The sequence below is a fragment of the Lutra lutra genome, chromosome 11 (assembly GCF_902655055.1).
Source record: "Lutra lutra chromosome 11, mLutLut1.2, whole genome shotgun sequence".
Taxonomy (NCBI): Eukaryota; Metazoa; Chordata; class Mammalia; order Carnivora; family Mustelidae; genus Lutra; species Lutra lutra.
In genome coordinates this window covers 17,388,900-17,405,039 of record NC_062288.1, presented here as the reverse complement: position 1 = coordinate 17,405,039, position 16,140 = coordinate 17,388,900, and the positions used below count along the sequence as shown (strand labels likewise).

Sequence of the window (16,140 nt, the reverse complement as noted above, 5' to 3'; positions counted from 1 at the left end):
TCAGTCAGTTTCATACAGAGCCATTGAGCCAGCATTCACATCCTTTGACTTTAAGTCTCTGTGCTTTACACTTTGTGACCCTGGAGAATCAAGGACCTGGTAGAAGGCCCTGGCATTAGAGAGGTTGGCAGGCAGGCAGTGGGCATTAGGTCACAATCAAAGCTGAACTCTGCAGGACTGGAAAGGTATCTGGACAGACTGAATTTCCTCAAGTAGGGCTGATTGGGTCTCGGGAATGAGTCATAAGCCTAAGAGTATATAAAGATTTTATTTATTTGTCAGAGAGAGCTCGCACAAGCAGGGGGAGTGGCAAGCAGAGGGAGAAGGAGGCTCTCCACTGAGCAGGGAGCCCAATGTGGGACTCGATCCCAGGACACTGGGATCCTGACCTGAGCGGAAGGCAGATACTTAACCCATTGAGCCACCCAGGTGTCCCCACAAGCCTGGTTTTAAGATGTGAGGTCCAAGCCCACATCCAGATGAGCAGAGGTGTGATACAAATCTTGTGAGTCAGGATGAGATCTGGGAAAAAAGGAGTCTGGAAAGTAACCTCACCTGTGGGGAGAAAAAGGCTACTGGGGCAGAGAATCAGACAGATCTTGTTACGCACGAAATCAACATTCATACTAGACCTGACTAAATGACCTTGAGCAAGTCACTTCACGTCTCTGGACCTCAGTTCCCTTATCAACAAAAGGAGAGACGTAGATTCAACCATTTCTAGGATATTAGATGAGCATATTAACTTGGATGATATCAGGATATTAGCTAGCTCTAAATTTCTGTGGTGTTTTGTAACAATCTTATTTCTGCTATAGCACTTCCCTCTGATTAGAGGAGGGGAATGTAATTTCCTATTAAAGGAAACTCAGATATAAGTGAGGTAGGTGAGAGAGATTGTTTTGGTGGAGTTTTTCTGTTTGTTTGTTTTGGAGGTTTTTTGGCTAGGGACCCCTGGCCTGTACGCTCTATGAATAAGTCATCAAGATACAGGTACATGAAAGCCATTCCCCCAGTTTTCATACTTGGGGACAACTGAATGATTATAAACATGTAGGTTTCCTTCCTTCCTTCCCTCCCTCCTTCCTTTTTTTCCTTTTTAAGTGGGCTTTTGTGCCCAAAATGGGGCTTAAGCTCACAACCCTGAGATCAAACATCACATGTTCTACTGACTGAGCCAGCCAGGTACCCCTAGGTTTATTTCTTTACATGGTTTGTAGAACAGTTCTGGTATGTCTAACACTAGCCGTTTGACCCCACAGTCTCTGGGAAGTCTTAGTCATTGTGATTCTGGAACATTCTGATAATTACATAAATGTAATCTTTTCTGGACTCAAGATTTTAAATATCGTGGCTCTTAAGATGCGGATTTTCTACTCAGCTCTTTTAGCATCCAATATCGTTTGTCTTTTTCATAGACCTGACATCTCTTCGCACAAGGCAAATCTCATTTTATGGCCAGACTATCTTTTAAATTCAAAGACCTTTAAGATAAAATGGTGTGAGGAGAAACGCTAACTTGTGAAATGGCGTGGCATCAGGCTGTATACTACAGAATCCATAATGACACGTTTATTTGTGTCAGGGGTATAGATAAGGCAGCGTTCGTAGAGGGGATGAAGAAGTCAGCCCATGAGGGAGCGCCAGCTTCTAATTTAAAACTGTAAAAGCGATGCTACCACTTAGTTGTCGCAATCTGCTTTTTTCCCTCGGGATCAAGCATGTTCATGCCTGACTTGGGTCTGGGTGTATATAGCATTTGGCGAGGTAGGAACAGAGAACTGTGGTCAAATCCTCACTGCGTTTTTTTGTTTGTTTTTTTTTTTGTTTTAAAACTCACAAGGTTTTTGCCTCCCATACTTCCACCTGTGAGTCTGTTTTCTGAGATGCTGGCTGCCTCGTTTTCCATCGCCGTGGTGGCTTATGCTATTGCAGTGTCTGTGGGCAAAGTTTATGCCATCAAGTACGATTACACCATCGATGGGAACCAGGTACGGTCACCCTTGCGCTGACCTGCTTTTGTAGGGCGGCAAAGAAGAGAAAGCATAAGCGGGACAGACTTCATTGTCTGCTGGAGAAGGGATTGGTTTCTTTCATCAGCCCTTGTTGAGCTGGTTTCCCTCTTCCACATGCTAATTGAAATTATTTTGAAATACGCAGGCTGCGTCTCTTTTCTTTTTAAGAAATAAGTTGAAGTCAGCCGAATTCTAAGAGTTAATTCAGTCAGGTCCTAAATAACATTCAACGCTCACATATTGGGTTAGCATGAGAATCCTTCATGCAGTCCAGTGTCTCCAGATGTATTTCATAAGGGGAGCTATAATATAGCAAAACAGTGCAGCGAACACCAGCGATGATGGTTGTGACCGTTTTAAATTCAGGCCCTTGTATACACGGGCTCTTGTTCAGGTGGGCTGATTTTAAATTGCTCTGTGTGCAAGTGTGGGCAGTGTCTGGGGCTACCAGATAAGGTGGGCTTGGGAGCTTGCTTTCCTCCTCTTTTTCCTTAAACACTTGGCAGGTCTTGTCCAGTGATTCTATTCGTAGCATCCCTGTCCCCCGGTCTCTGCCTTAGGAATTCATTGCCTTTGGGATCAGCAACATCTTCTCGGGATTCTTCTCTTGTTTTGTGGCCACCACTGCCCTGTCCCGCACGGCCGTCCAGGAGAGCACCGGGGGAAAGACCCAGGTAAGATACAGAAGATACAGCAGGGTGGGGGTGATGGGCCGGGGAACAGCACCCAGAAAGGCGTTTAGGAGAGCCAAGTAAGGCAAGTAGCCTTGGAGCACGGAGGCTTGTGCCTCGGGAGGCGCAGATCCGAGCAGATCCGAGCTGATCCGACCCGGGGCTCACTCATCAACTTGATCCATCTCTTCCCCAGAAACCTCTCTGACATTGACGGTTTCCCAATGCCCAGATCCTCAAAGGAATAATCTGTGTCAGTGCTCAGCTCGCAGGTGGCTGTATTGACCTGCAACCTGGGTTTCCGGGATAATAAGAACTGACAAGGAAATCAGTGGTGAAGAATGCTGATTTTTATCAATGTGTTATCTGGAGATAGAGAAGGCGGAGCTCGCGCACTTTCTGGCATTAGTGAGCTGTTGCATTTTTGGGAGAATCCAAAGTGTCCACTATGTTTCCTTTCCAAGGATCAGGAAAGTTCCTGATAGGAAGCTCCTGATAGAATTTCCTCTAGAAGCCTTCGTCCCACAGAACAAGTCCGCCAGCCGGGGATATTTTGGTGATAACATTTTGGCCTTTCCTCTCGAGGACGATTTTTGTTCCTGAAGTGGATTTTATCTTATCAGTGTGGTTTTAGGTTGTTACCTTCACAAAGGGACCTCAAATCTGGCGTCCCAGTTCATCTCTGAATCACCCTGCCTTTGGCCACAAAGCTGAGGAGCCATTCTCAAAGGCTATCCTTTCTAGCGGGGCATGGGGTCAGATTTGCCAAAACATGTGAATGGTGGCAAGGGACAGGCTCAGGAACTGTGTTTCCGTTGTGCCTGGGGGGTGGTTCCCTTCCCCACACAGAGCTATTGTTTCGGAGTATAAAGTGCATTGAGGCTATAAAGAAGGATGTCATTGAATCCAAGGTAAGTACTATGACACACACGGGCTTCAGGTAGGGTTTGTTACGGCAGGGACACACAGCAGTGTGAAAGAGATTAATTGACAAAACTAGTGACTCCCTACAGTGGCCTGCCCAGGGGGAGCCTTAATTGTCCCTAGGGCGCACGTGATGCTCCTTTCCCATTTATAATGGATCTCTGTGTAGGGCGATTGGAAGAATGGGCCTCTTCCAATTTCTTGGGTCCTGTTGAACAACATTTAATTTTAATTTTCAGAAATTTTCTTTTTAAAATTGAAATTCCTTTTTTTGGGGTGAGGGGGAGACAGACCAGACCCTTCTAGTTCTGCAGGAGCAGGGAAGACAATCCAGCCCGTACCAGGAGGCCGAGCCAGGGGTCTGTGGTCGGGGGGAAGAGGTCAAAGGTGATTTCCAGAGCTGCCCCCATGTTCCAGTGACGGCTGTCAGCACTCGAGCTGAAGCGAGATGAAAGCGCTCTGTTATCATCGGAGATGGGGCATTGACAGACTCTCCAGGGCCCGGGGCTGTATGCGGGTATAGGCGGGTCCCCCACGGGTGATGTCCACTCTCTTGCTGTGGCGCGCAGCCTCAAAGGAGGCACGGGCCAGCCAGCCCAGGAAGAATGCCCGTGTAAAGCGATTCCTTGGCAGAGGGCTTGGGGATAATGGTGTTCTGGTAAGCTAACACCCACCACCACACACTGGCATGTATTATATTTAGGAATGAAGGATGCCAGCATTTCAGTAGTGAGGAATGAAGCAAGCACAGAACGGGCTTGACATTTAATTACTGAAATATATACTGAGTTCTGGGGTGAAAAGTCCAAGTGCCTGGACTCAAATCCAGGGACTCATGACCACATAAACTGGATGGTCTTCCCCTTTTGTGTGGCTTCTCAGGCTTTCTCTCATGTCGGGGGCCTCAGTGTCAGCATCTATAAAATGGGAACATTAACTGCATCCACTCAAAGGGATGTTGTGAGGATTGAATAAAAACGTCTAGAAAGTCCTGGCGCATACTTGTAAATGCTGATCATTCCCATCTGTTGCTCCTGACGGTAGGAGAACATCTTCGTCCCAGTGATACATATGTTGTCCCTGACACAGAAGAACCAGTCCTCTCCCAGATGAATGAACGGAGTAGTGAGGGTTAGTGTTCGCTGTGTGCAGCACTTTGTCAGACTGCAGCAGGGCTTAACGTTATAGCCCGTTCTTTCTCTCGCCCTCACCTGACTCCTATGGACTCACCAGAAACTCTGATTACAAACTGTTCTCTGATCTGATTAACTTCTCACTTAGAATCATTAATTATCTAGTGATTGAATGTGCTCATAGATATAAAATCTACCGCAATTCCCACAAACCAGCCTTATAAAGTAAGTACAAGTAACAGAATCCTCTCAGATTTTAAGAGTGACCAAGATTCATCTCGGTCCCCATCATTGGCAGCTTACTGTCCCATGTACTTGGCGAGTAGGTGGCCATTCTCCTGGAAGGAGCTGGGCAGCTGGCTGTGGTCTCTGTCCCCAGATCTCCATTTCTTTCAGCTACTCTCAGAGCCCCACATCCACAGTGAGATGCAAGTGGCTCGTGATTGGTGACCAGTATTGGTTATGCAACTATATGGAAGGAAGTGGGGGGGATGGATGGATAGAGGGAGAATATTAGTTTCTCTGCTCAGATAGGAGAGGGAAAGCCACCAAGGTCCAGGCCTCCTAGAGGTGTGCTAATGGGCAACAGAGCCTAAAAAAGAGGTCTGGAAGTATGAAGCGAAGTTTCTAGTCCATTAGATACATAATCTTGCCTCAGGCTGATCTAACCATAATGAGAAGTTTGAAATGATCCATTTGCCAGGTGGGAAGACTGTGACTTTGAAGTTTCCTGATGTTTCTGGATTTTCCTTTGATGCGGGCCTGATCTCTCTCTTCACCTGCAGCCTCTTGCAGCTGGTGGCACTTGTGCCCAAGCCTGTCTTCCCTGTTGCTTCTCCCACTGCTTTGCTTCTGGTGCTCTGTCTCCTTTTCTCCTCTGTTTCAGAGTTTCTGGTCTTCACCTCGGCCACGTTGCAGCCGTCCCAGTGCTAATCACACCAGAGAATAGCCCCACCCCTCAGCCTCTCTCCTAACTATTCACGGACCTTAGCAGAGCTTTTAGGCCAGAGAAGGTAAAGTTTCTGAAGGTCCTCTATGCCCCGCGTGCTGGTGCTCCCGTCCCTGGGGCCACACTCTGAGCCTGTGTCTGGGGACAGAGGAGGAGGGGATGCGGTCCCACGTGTCATGGTGCTCATGTAGCATTCTGAATTTGCGCTGGGACCGGGCCATTTAGTTCCTCTGCGATTTTTGTGGGAATCATATGCCGTTAGTATCAAGTGTTGTCAGAATCGCTGTTAGGGCTGCGGCTTCCATGACGCGGAAGAATCCGATGTGAATGGCGCAGTTTATTTCCCAAGAACATTCAGTGATTGCTCTTGGGGGAAGGGGTGGCCCCGCTCTGGCAAATGGTTACAAGTCTGGCCTCCCGATGGGACACCAAAGCTCTGGGTCAGTAACGCATCGCGCAGCAATCCCGGTCCCGCTGGCTTTCCCTGCGCAGGCTCGGTCTCCACGTTTTCTTTAATTCCTCTGCGATAGCCACCCTGTGTATGTTGCCCACTCTTTCCTTCTGTTGTGGAGAGTTTTCGGAACTAATTCTCATTTCTCTCAACAGTATTGAGCAGGAGGGGGGCGTAGGGCAGCGTCAAGTGGCCCCGCAAACAGGCTGTCCCGCACGCACCCGCATCCCGCAAGCTAGAAGACTCCAGGGGGGAGGCCGAGCCCTGCTCAGGGCAGGTGTGTGTCTTTCAGATCGCCGGCATCATCTCGGCTGGGATCGTGATGGTCGCCATCGTCGCCCTGGGGAAGCTGCTGGAACCCTTGCAGAAGGTACAGCCCTGCTTCTCGGCACACTGATTGCATAATCTCGCTTCCCTGCTCAGCCACCAGAGAAATAACAGGAGGTTTAAAACTCCCCTGGTAGAAAGCCATTGCCCTGAATAACACAGCCTTCCCTGTCTCTCCCTGCAGTCGGTCTTGGCCGCCGTTGTCATCGCCAACCTGAAAGGGATGTTCATGCAAGTGTGTGACATTCCTCGTCTGTGGAGACAGAATAAGATAGATGCTGTAAGTCACTTACCGCCTCTTTTTGTCTGAAATAAGATTTGGTTCTTTTTTTTTTTTTTTTAAAGATGTTATTTATCTACTTGACAGAGAGAGAGTGAGCGCACAAGCAGGGGGAATGGCAGGCAGAGGGAGAGGGAGAAGCAGACTCTCCACGGAGCAAAGAGCCCGATACAGGACTTAATGCCAGGACCCCCAAGATTATTACCCGAGAAGAAGGCAGACAGTTAACTAACTGGCTCCTGCCACATCATTATGTGGGAACATGTCTCCTAAATCTCACTTGCATTTTGGGATTCCCAGAGAAGAAACTAGAATTGTGTGGATAAGCCAAGTCTCTGAAGCCAAGTTTTGTGAACGTCCTGTATCTCTGGGGAGATCTTTTGCTATCTAGGAAGAATCTCATACAAATAAACACCAAACAAACCAGCCAGACTAACAACCAAATTAAAAAACAAAACAAATTCTTTTTTTTTTAAAAAACCTCTGTAATATAGGACAAACAAAACACAAAACAAAGCAAAACCAAAATACAAAACCCTTGCTGAGTCTAACTCTGACCAGTCTAACTCTAACCTCTGACCAAAGTAAGCTTCGCAATAGGTCTGAGGAACTGTGACAATCAGAAGCTAAGTCCTTCAGAGTTCTGCTGTCATTTAAAGCATGACGGACAGAAAGGAGAAAAATGCATCCCTCCAAGATGCATTGTAAAGTGAAAAAGAGACCAGTGCAGCATGGCATAGTGTGTACAATGCATGAAAAGGTGGGAAAAGAAAATACTGCCGTTCAGTCATATTTGCTTGTGTTTGCAGAAAACGATGCTGGTGAAAAGTGCGCACGTGCACGTGCGCAGAGACACACGCGGAAACAGATGAGAACACAGGGAGGGAGGCCGGATGGATGGAGAAGGGAGAGGGTTGGGAGCAAGACTTCCCACTGTAGACCTTTTTAATGTTAATTCCACTTTGAGCTATGTTCGTATTTTCCCTATTTAAAAGTCATGAAAGCATGTTGAAATGGGACAATCAGTCTTTACCAGAAAGGTCAATTTCCACTTCCTCTTAACATGAAGTAGAGTCCGAGTATATAAAAAAAAGCCGTGATTCGTTCATGGACAGTTGATCTGTTTTCGCAGGTAGTATCTCACTGGACAGCACCTGCTGGATTAAAGCAGTTCTTCCTTTTCTGTTTTGTCCTAGGTTATCTGGGTGTTTACGTGCATAGCATCCATCATTCTGGGGCTGGACCTCGGTTTACTAGCCGGCCTCATGTTTGGACTGCTCACTGTGGTCCTCAGAGTGCAATTGTGAGTAATGCAGACCCAGGTCTCCCTTAAACAGGACCACACACCCTGAGCTTCCTTATACCATTTTGATAAAATATAAGGAAACCACTCCCTTTCATAATAGTTTCTATACGTTGAGGGCTTCTATGAATTAAGCCCATAGTGCTTGACACACATTATCATATTTAGTCTTCGGGAAAAAAATCCCATGAGATGATTTTATTATTGTCATTCTATAGGTAAGCAGTTCGAGGCTCAGAAAGGTTAAGAACTTTTCCAAAGATCACACAGCTAAGTCAGGCTTTGAACCCGGGTGTGTCTCACCCCCAGATCTGTGCACTTAGTCATGTGCTCTTTGGCTGTGCGCTCCTTTCGGTGGTGATAAGACGCAAAGATTGGTGACTCAGCAAAGGACTGAGGTGGCTCTGTGGTTCCTTCTGCAAATGAGATGCAGCACGTGGGACACGGGCCCGAGGATAGCGTCAAGGTAGCTGCTAAACAGATTGCAGCCTGTTTTCTCCTGAAGCTAGGAACACAGAACGGGAGACTTTGAAAGTGTTGATTGTGGGCAGAATTCATTCAGACCCGCCAAATGGAGCATGTGCCCCAAACGGCACACGATTATATGAAGTAGATGTCATTAGGACATATGCAGAGGGAAAGCAGCAAAGGCGTGGCTCGATGCCACCAAGAGTGATCTGTGAGGGGTCCTGAGTGTCTGGGTTTCTGTTGGTTCTGTAGTGACTCTTGAGAGGCTTTCTGTGTGTGCCCTCCTGGGTCTGTGAAGCCATCCCAGCGGAGAGGCGAACAGAGCCTGTCTCTCTCCTCAAAACCTCTGTTACCTTTCCAGACTTCTGGCCTCTTCTCTGCCTGGGCTTCGGTTGCAAAGGGGTAAGAAACCTGGAAAAACATCATCCAAGACCCCTCCCACTTTGCATAAGCCCACCCTTTTTTTTTTTTTAATTATGCTATGTTAGTTACCATACAGTACATCATTAGTTTTCGATGTAGTGTTCCATGATTCATTGTTTATGTATAACACCCAGTGCTCCATGCAATCCGTGTCCTTCCTAATACCCATCACCAAGCTCACACATCCCCCCACCCTCCTCCCTTCTAAAACCCTCAGTTTGATTCCCGGAGTCCACAGTCTTTCATGGTTTGTCTCCCCCTCTGATTCCCCCCACCTTCATTTTCCCCTTCCTTCTCCTAATGACATCAATGCTATTCCCTGCATTCCACAAATAAGTGAAACCATATGATAATTGACTCTCTTTGCTTGACTTATTTCACTCAGCGTAATCTCCTCCAGTCCCATCCATGTTGATACAAAAGTTGGGTGTTCATCCTTTCTGATGTCTGAGTAATATTCCATTATGTATGTGGACCACATCTTTATCCATTCATCTGTTGAAGGGCATCTCGGTTCCTTCCACCGTTTGGCTATTTTGGACATTGCTGCTATGAACACTGGGGTGCACATGACCATTCTTTTAATGACATCTGTATCTGTGGGGTAAATACCCAGTAGTGGTATTTTTAACTTTTTGAGGAAACTCCACATGGTTTTCCAAAGTTAAGCCCACCCTTCTCATTGCACCAGCCAGTTCCTCTTCTTCCCAAAATCTTGTGTTCACTGCCTCGGGGCCCCTACGTGGTTGCCTACAGGCCCAGAGAGTTCCCAAGCTCCCTGTGTGCCCAGTTTGCTGCTGGGAAATAACTCCAAACCTGTCCTTGGAAGATGCTGCTTCTCGTGCTCTCTGTGCCTCAGTGTCTACTTGGCCTTGTGAGGGTGTGGTTGGGAGAGAAAGTTTTGTGGAGAAAGTTGATGTAGCTTATGAGCTTTACATGAAAATTCAGCACAGCCCGATAAGCTGAGGATAAAGCAGCAGCACGTTTTAGCTCCTGATTCGGTAACCAGGCTTTTAGCCAAGCAAAAGCCATATCCTCCACAGTGCTTCATTGCCAGTAATTATATGGCTGATCTGGAGAGCACGTTGCCAAGAGTACCCCAAACAGATACTCTTTCTTCAGGAATTGTTATTTAACATCTATCCCTGGTCTCACTTGAAGAATCACGGGATTTATTCGATTACATCAGGAGCAGGAAGACAACAGTCTGGTTGATGGGAGGAACTTTCTCCTGGTCCCCCCAGGCTCCCATTTCCACCAACTGAGACTAATTTGATCCCTGAAGACTCGCCATACTTCCTCAGAAAGATGCTATACCTCATGAGTAAGTTCCAGGCGCTGTGCCAGGCTGTGAGGACCCCTAGGTCAAATGTAGATGCTGCCCCTTACCTCCAGGGCCTTTTTTTTTTTTTTTTTTTAAGATTTTATTTATTTATTTGACAGACAGAGATTACAAGTAGGCAGAGAGGCAGGCAGAGAGAGAGAGAGAGAGAGAGAGGAAGCAGGCTCCCTGCTGAGCAGAGAGCCCGATGTGGGGCTCGATCCCAGGACCCTGGGATCATGACCTGAGCCGAAGGCAGAGGCTTTAACCCGCTGAGCCACCCAGGCGCCTCCAGGGCCTTTTTGACTGTACCTGACCCTCAGCTTACCCATAAAAATGAAGATAAGACTGCTGACCTTCCAGAAGGATAGTGGCACTTAGATAAAATTTACCATGTGTGAAAGCTCTTTGCTTGTCCTCTGAAGTGTGATACACATGGAAGAGGGCTGCTCACGACTTCTCTCAGCCCTCAGGGAAGTCCTCCTCCTCCCAGGGCCCCCGCAAACACCAGCCGTTCATTTCAGAGCTAGCTGTAGGAAGATGTCATCTGTAATGAAGACACAGGCCCAAAACACCAGAATGATGGGCTCTTTCCTATCTGTTATTTCTTCTAATGTTTTATTCCAAAGGAGGCCTGTTCCAAAAAATCCTGACCTGATTTTTCTTCTCCTAGTCCCTCATGGAACGGCATGGGAAGCGTTCCTAGCACAGACATTTACAAAAGTACCAAGAGTTACAAAAATGTAAGTGCCTTTGTGAGACATTTGCTGGATTTGGGTTTTCTAGCCTGGATTTTCGGGGCCGGCTTATTTCTCTTTTAGTGTATCAGGTACGAGGTAGTTAAGAGAGGAGGCTTCTGCCAGGGACGTCTAGAAGTCCACGGGGGGTGTCGTGAAAACTTTGACCCAATGTGCCTTCTGATATGCATGGCTTGGATGAATTGTGTCCATGCTAGTTTGAAGGTCCTATTCATGTAAAGCCATTGTAAGAGGAATTTCTTAAAATAGGCAATTTGTGGATTTCCGGAAGTTTCCTCCAAATTCTATTCCTCTTTTATGTAATCTTTGTCCTCTATGAAATTACCTGAAATCCCCATAAGGTTATCTTCATTTAATTCTAAATGGAGACTTTTAAGTTCTCCGTCACAAGGAACCTTCTTTGACATGTTGCTCTAATCTTGGAAGAAACAATATATGATACCGGAAATGAAGGAAACAAATCCCGCGGATGGGCTTTTGTTCCCTGAAAACAAAGTAGCTTAGTGGTCACCAGGGGAAAAAGCAGAGGAAGAAAATGTTGGACACTGACCCTGGAATTCCATTAGCTGCTACTTAACTTATTTCCACATTCTTTCTCAGTTACGTTGAGCCAAGTGCTGCCCAGAGCTAAACATGATGGTAGAGAATCTTCTGGCTCATGGGCTGAGTTTGGGAGTTTGCAGTTCAAGGCTCCACCCTGGGGAGACTCTGCCCGTGTCACTCAGCCTCCCAGCTCCTACTTGCTCCTCTCAGGGGCTGGACTGAAATTGCTAGGATTCCTAAAGACTGGAAAAATCTAGCATTCTGTAAGCTTTTTTTTTTTTTTTTTTTTGGTCTGGCCACTCTGTGTCAGATGACATCACAGGCCTCAGTTCCTGCAAATCCCCTTGTTTGCTACCTTTTTTTTCCTTTCTACTTTTAAAGAATAGTAGCCAAAGAACAAAGTGGGCAGGGAGTGGTATGAACTTGAGGCAAAATTATTGCTAAAAATAATGTCCCTGAAAAATAATCATGTCACTGTTCTCAGCTTCAGTTTCTCCATCTGGAAATCAGAGGGTGCATAACTGCTTATGAAGGCCCTTCCTAACTTGACCTTCTATGAGACTGTAAAATTCCAGTGGTTTTATTTTTTTATTTTTATTTTTAAAGATTTTATTTATTTGACAGTGAGAGTGAGAAAGGGAACGCAAGCAGGGGAGTAGGAGAGGGAGAACCAGGCTGTGCTGAGCAGGGAGCCCAGTGTGGGGCTTGATCCCAGGACCCTGGGATCATGACCTAAGCTAAAGGCGGACACTTAACAATTGAGCCACCCAGGTGCCCCTCCAGTTTTAATAACCTGTGGCCTCTAACTGGGGGAAGCCCCTATTCAGGGAGAGGTGGGTGCTGCTGCCCAGCTTCTTTGAACAACTGAAACTCCCCTCCTAGCAGAGAAGCCAGAATTTTTCTTAAAGATTTTATTTATTTGAGAGAGAGAGAGAGAGAGAGAGAGCAAGAGGTGGGGAAGGGGGAACAAAGGGGGACAAGCAGACTCTGTGCTGAGCATGGAGTCCCAGAGGAGCGGGCTCCATCCCAGGACCCCTGTGATCATGGCCTGAGCTGAAACCAAGAGTCAGAGGCTTCACTGACTAAGCCCCCCAGGAGGCCCAAAAAGCCAGAAATTGAATCAAATGTTTGAAGCCCAAGATTATTTAACCTCACACTTTTTTTTTTTTAAATGCTAGATTGAAGAACTTGAAGGAGTGAAGATTCTTAGATTTTCTAGTCCTATTTTTTATGGCAACATTGATGGTTTTAAAAAATGTATCAAGTCCACAGTGAGTATTTTATCCCTAGAAATTTGGTTTCTAACCTCCTTTGAGACTTCCTTCATTCTATAGGTATTTATTGGCTCAAACTGGGCTAAGGTCCTACACCCTATTCCATCTTTATGGGGCTTTAAGAATTATAACATCCAAGTAACTTACAGTCTATTGGACGATAGGAAAATACCAATAATACCGTATGTGTTAAAATCCAGGTAGCAATAACTATGGAAGACAAAAACAGCAGAGATGTATCCAAGTAGAATTTGAGTTCCAAATAAGTAGTATACAAAGTATATGTGAGGAAGTTTCCAGAAGGGAGCAATCCCTGGGAGTTGGATGGACCAGGCTGGGTGTGACAGTTGGGCAGAAGAGTGGTTATGTCAGGTGTTTGGGAACTCTGTGAGCTGAGAGTCAAAGGTATGTACACATCTTTGGGTTGGGAGGTATTTGCCCAGTTGGAATAAAGGGCAAAAAGTGTAAGTGAAATAAGTCAGCAGGAAACTGTGGTCTTGAATGCCGTGCCAAGCTCTGGTGCTAAGTCTCCCTAAGCAAACTGATGCTAAGTCTCTCCAGAGCAAACTGGTTCACAGGAATGGTCCTCTGTGATTTTGCAATAACATAAAGGCTCTGTGAGGTCAAGGACATTTGTTAACACAGACTTAAAGCTAAAGAGGTTATTCTTCACTGTTTTTGGTTGTTTTTTGTTGTTGTTCTGTTTTTACCAGTGTAGAGCCTTTAATATGAGACTGTCTTTCCTGAGTCTCTGGGTAGGTGGGGGAGGGCTGATGGGGCGACTGCCACCAGACCTTAGAATTTCTTTTTCAACAAGATGTCTCAAGGAATAATACTGTTTGAGAAACAACCTTCCGAGATAACAATTGCCATTAATGAGCATTAGGAACCAGATGTTTTAAGTAATTTGACATTTTTTCCCAAAGGTTGGATTTGATGCCATTAGAGTATATAATAAGAGGCTGAAAGCACTGAGGAAAATACAGAAACTCATCAAAAAAGGACAATTAAGAGCAACAAAGGTGAGGTGACATCTTTCTTTTCCCTGTTAAATTCTCTCCCTGCTCAGAGGAAAATGAAAGCAGTTAGATAGTTAAAATTAGATTTATTCCCTTTGGTACCCAGATATGTACAAGGAGACAGTGATGTTGTTCTTGTAGGCAAGAGGAAATGGGAGAGAATTTAAAAATCGGCAGACCTCTCTGGAAACACAAGGTGTGATTTTTTTTTTATTTATTTTTTTTTTATCCCATCGATAAATAAACCTTATTTTTACTGAAGGGAACAAAATTAGTGCTAATTCAATGCCAGAAAATTGCTCACAGTAGAAGACAGTTAAGTTCATAAACTTTTAGATCTATTACCTTTTATTCAGACTCTCCTGCCTATGTATCTCTTGGCCAAGTTCCACAATCTTCCAGAAATCAAGAGTTTCCTGGCTGCTCTGCTCTTCCATTTTTCTTCCTAGGGAACATCACAGTTTGGACTGAGGTAAATCTCATTCCTTAAGAGTTCATCCCTTTGATGTTTTGCTTGCCAAGGAAAAGTGTATAGGACTTTTAAGTAATTGGAGATGAATCTTTGAAAGATGTCTCCCAGTGTTTGGCACTGAAGTTGGCAGTGTTGTCTTTGTTTAGAATGGCATTATAAGGGATGCTGGTTCATCAAATAATGCTTTTGAGCCTGATGAAGATATTGAAGATCCAGAAGACCTTGATATCCCAACCAAGGAAATAGAGATTCAAGTGGATTGGAACTCTGAGCTTCCAGTCAAAGTGAATGTTCCCAAAGTGCCAATCCATAGCCTCGTGCTTGACTGTGGAGCTATGTCTTTCTTGGATGTTGTTGGAGTGAGATCCCTGCAAATGGTAAGGTTTTGGTGCTTTGGTTTATAGATCTGCAGCTTGGGAAGTAGTAACAGGGTAAGGGTCACCTGGTCTTACAAAGGGACAATTGTTGGATCTGTAGTTTTTGTAGAGGAATGCTTTTGCAATAGAGAATAATATTTGAAAGCATGGGCTGTGAGGCCAGACGGGGGGCAGGGGGGTGGCGTTTTGAATCCCCGGTCTACTACTTACTAGTGGTGTGACCATGGACAAGTCACTTAATCTATCTGTACGTCAGTTTCTTCATCTACAATATGGGGGTAATGATGGTACCTACTTCACAGGGTTTGTTATGAGGATTAAATAAGCTTATATATATGTATATATTATATATGTAGTTTATTTTATTCACTACATATATAATAAATATTACATAGGTATTATGTATAAATAAAGAGGTAGTTTAGAAGAGTATCTTAGGAAATATATTTATTAAGTTTTCTTTTTCTTAGAGTATGTAGAAGATAGGATGTTAGAAGGAGGAAAAATGGACAACTGTTTGTGTCAAGTGTTATGTTTTTATCTGTAACACGAACAACAGCAGGGTAAGGACCCCCAGAGAACATGGTAGGACTGGAAAAGCAGGCATCATTAAGAGGTTAGAGCAGGAAGCAGGTCGGCTATCTAAGACATCAAAGCAAGGGTTGAGGAGTGTGCGGGACAGAAACTTTCATGGTGTCAGAAACCAGTTATGCAGGCTCAAGCAAATAATTGTGGAGTGCCTAACATTTGCCAAGTGCTCGCCAGGCACAAGAGACAAGATAAAGCCACCGCAGCCCCTATCCTGGGGGGACTAAACAGTCTAGAGGGGAAGGCAAACATTAAGCAAACATTTAACCAACTGTATGAAGGGCCCCCACACAGACTAACCAGTGTGTCAGTGTGGCTAGACGTCAAATTTAGGTGAAGCTTCAGATAGGTATTAAGAGGGCCGGGGTTAAAAACAGGTTCAAGGCACCGACAATCAGATGTAATAAATGGAAATTACCCCGGTAGGTGAAGGGGATTAAGAGTACACGTAATCATGATGAGCATTGGGTAATACAGGGAACTGCTGAATCCCTACATTGTAACCCTGAGACTAATACAACACTGTAGTTAACTACACTGGAATTAAAATTAAAAAATTTTTTAAATCTATTAAAAAAGTATGGCAATGACCCCTAACTGGAGTTTAGCTTAATCAGGGCTTCCTGGCTACCTGGGCAAGAGCAAGTGATGATTCCACCGGGTGGGTCCTGGGCTGGTGAGGTAGAAAAGTGATTGTACTCGGCAGGAGAGTTCAGGGATATGCTGGCAGGTTCTATTCCAGTTATTTTGGAAAACCTGGCTATTATAATAACCATTTGAGAACGGAAATGAAGACATAAATCTTGTTCTGCCTTGTGCATTTCACTCAGTTGCGGCTCAGATC

At 45.3% G+C, this 16,140-nt stretch overlaps 1 protein-coding gene across 1 annotated transcript in view; it reads left to right on the top strand.

Moving 5' to 3' along the window:
• Positions 1–16,140, top strand: part of SLC26A4 (solute carrier family 26 member 4) — a 50,035-nt gene that overhangs the window by 21,763 nt on the left and 12,132 nt on the right. Inside the window, exons 9-17 of the mRNA XM_047695977.1 lie at positions 1,844–1,991; positions 2,576–2,689; positions 6,436–6,513; positions 6,655–6,750; positions 7,947–8,053; positions 10,939–11,008; positions 12,745–12,837; positions 13,767–13,862; positions 14,478–14,708. Of these exons, the coding sequence (XP_047551933.1) occupies positions 1,844–1,991; positions 2,576–2,689; positions 6,436–6,513; positions 6,655–6,750; positions 7,947–8,053; positions 10,939–11,008; positions 12,745–12,837; positions 13,767–13,862; positions 14,478–14,708 (1,033 nt within the window). The remainder of the gene's footprint in view (positions 1–1,843; positions 1,992–2,575; positions 2,690–6,435; positions 6,514–6,654; positions 6,751–7,946; positions 8,054–10,938; positions 11,009–12,744; positions 12,838–13,766; positions 13,863–14,477; positions 14,709–16,140) is intronic.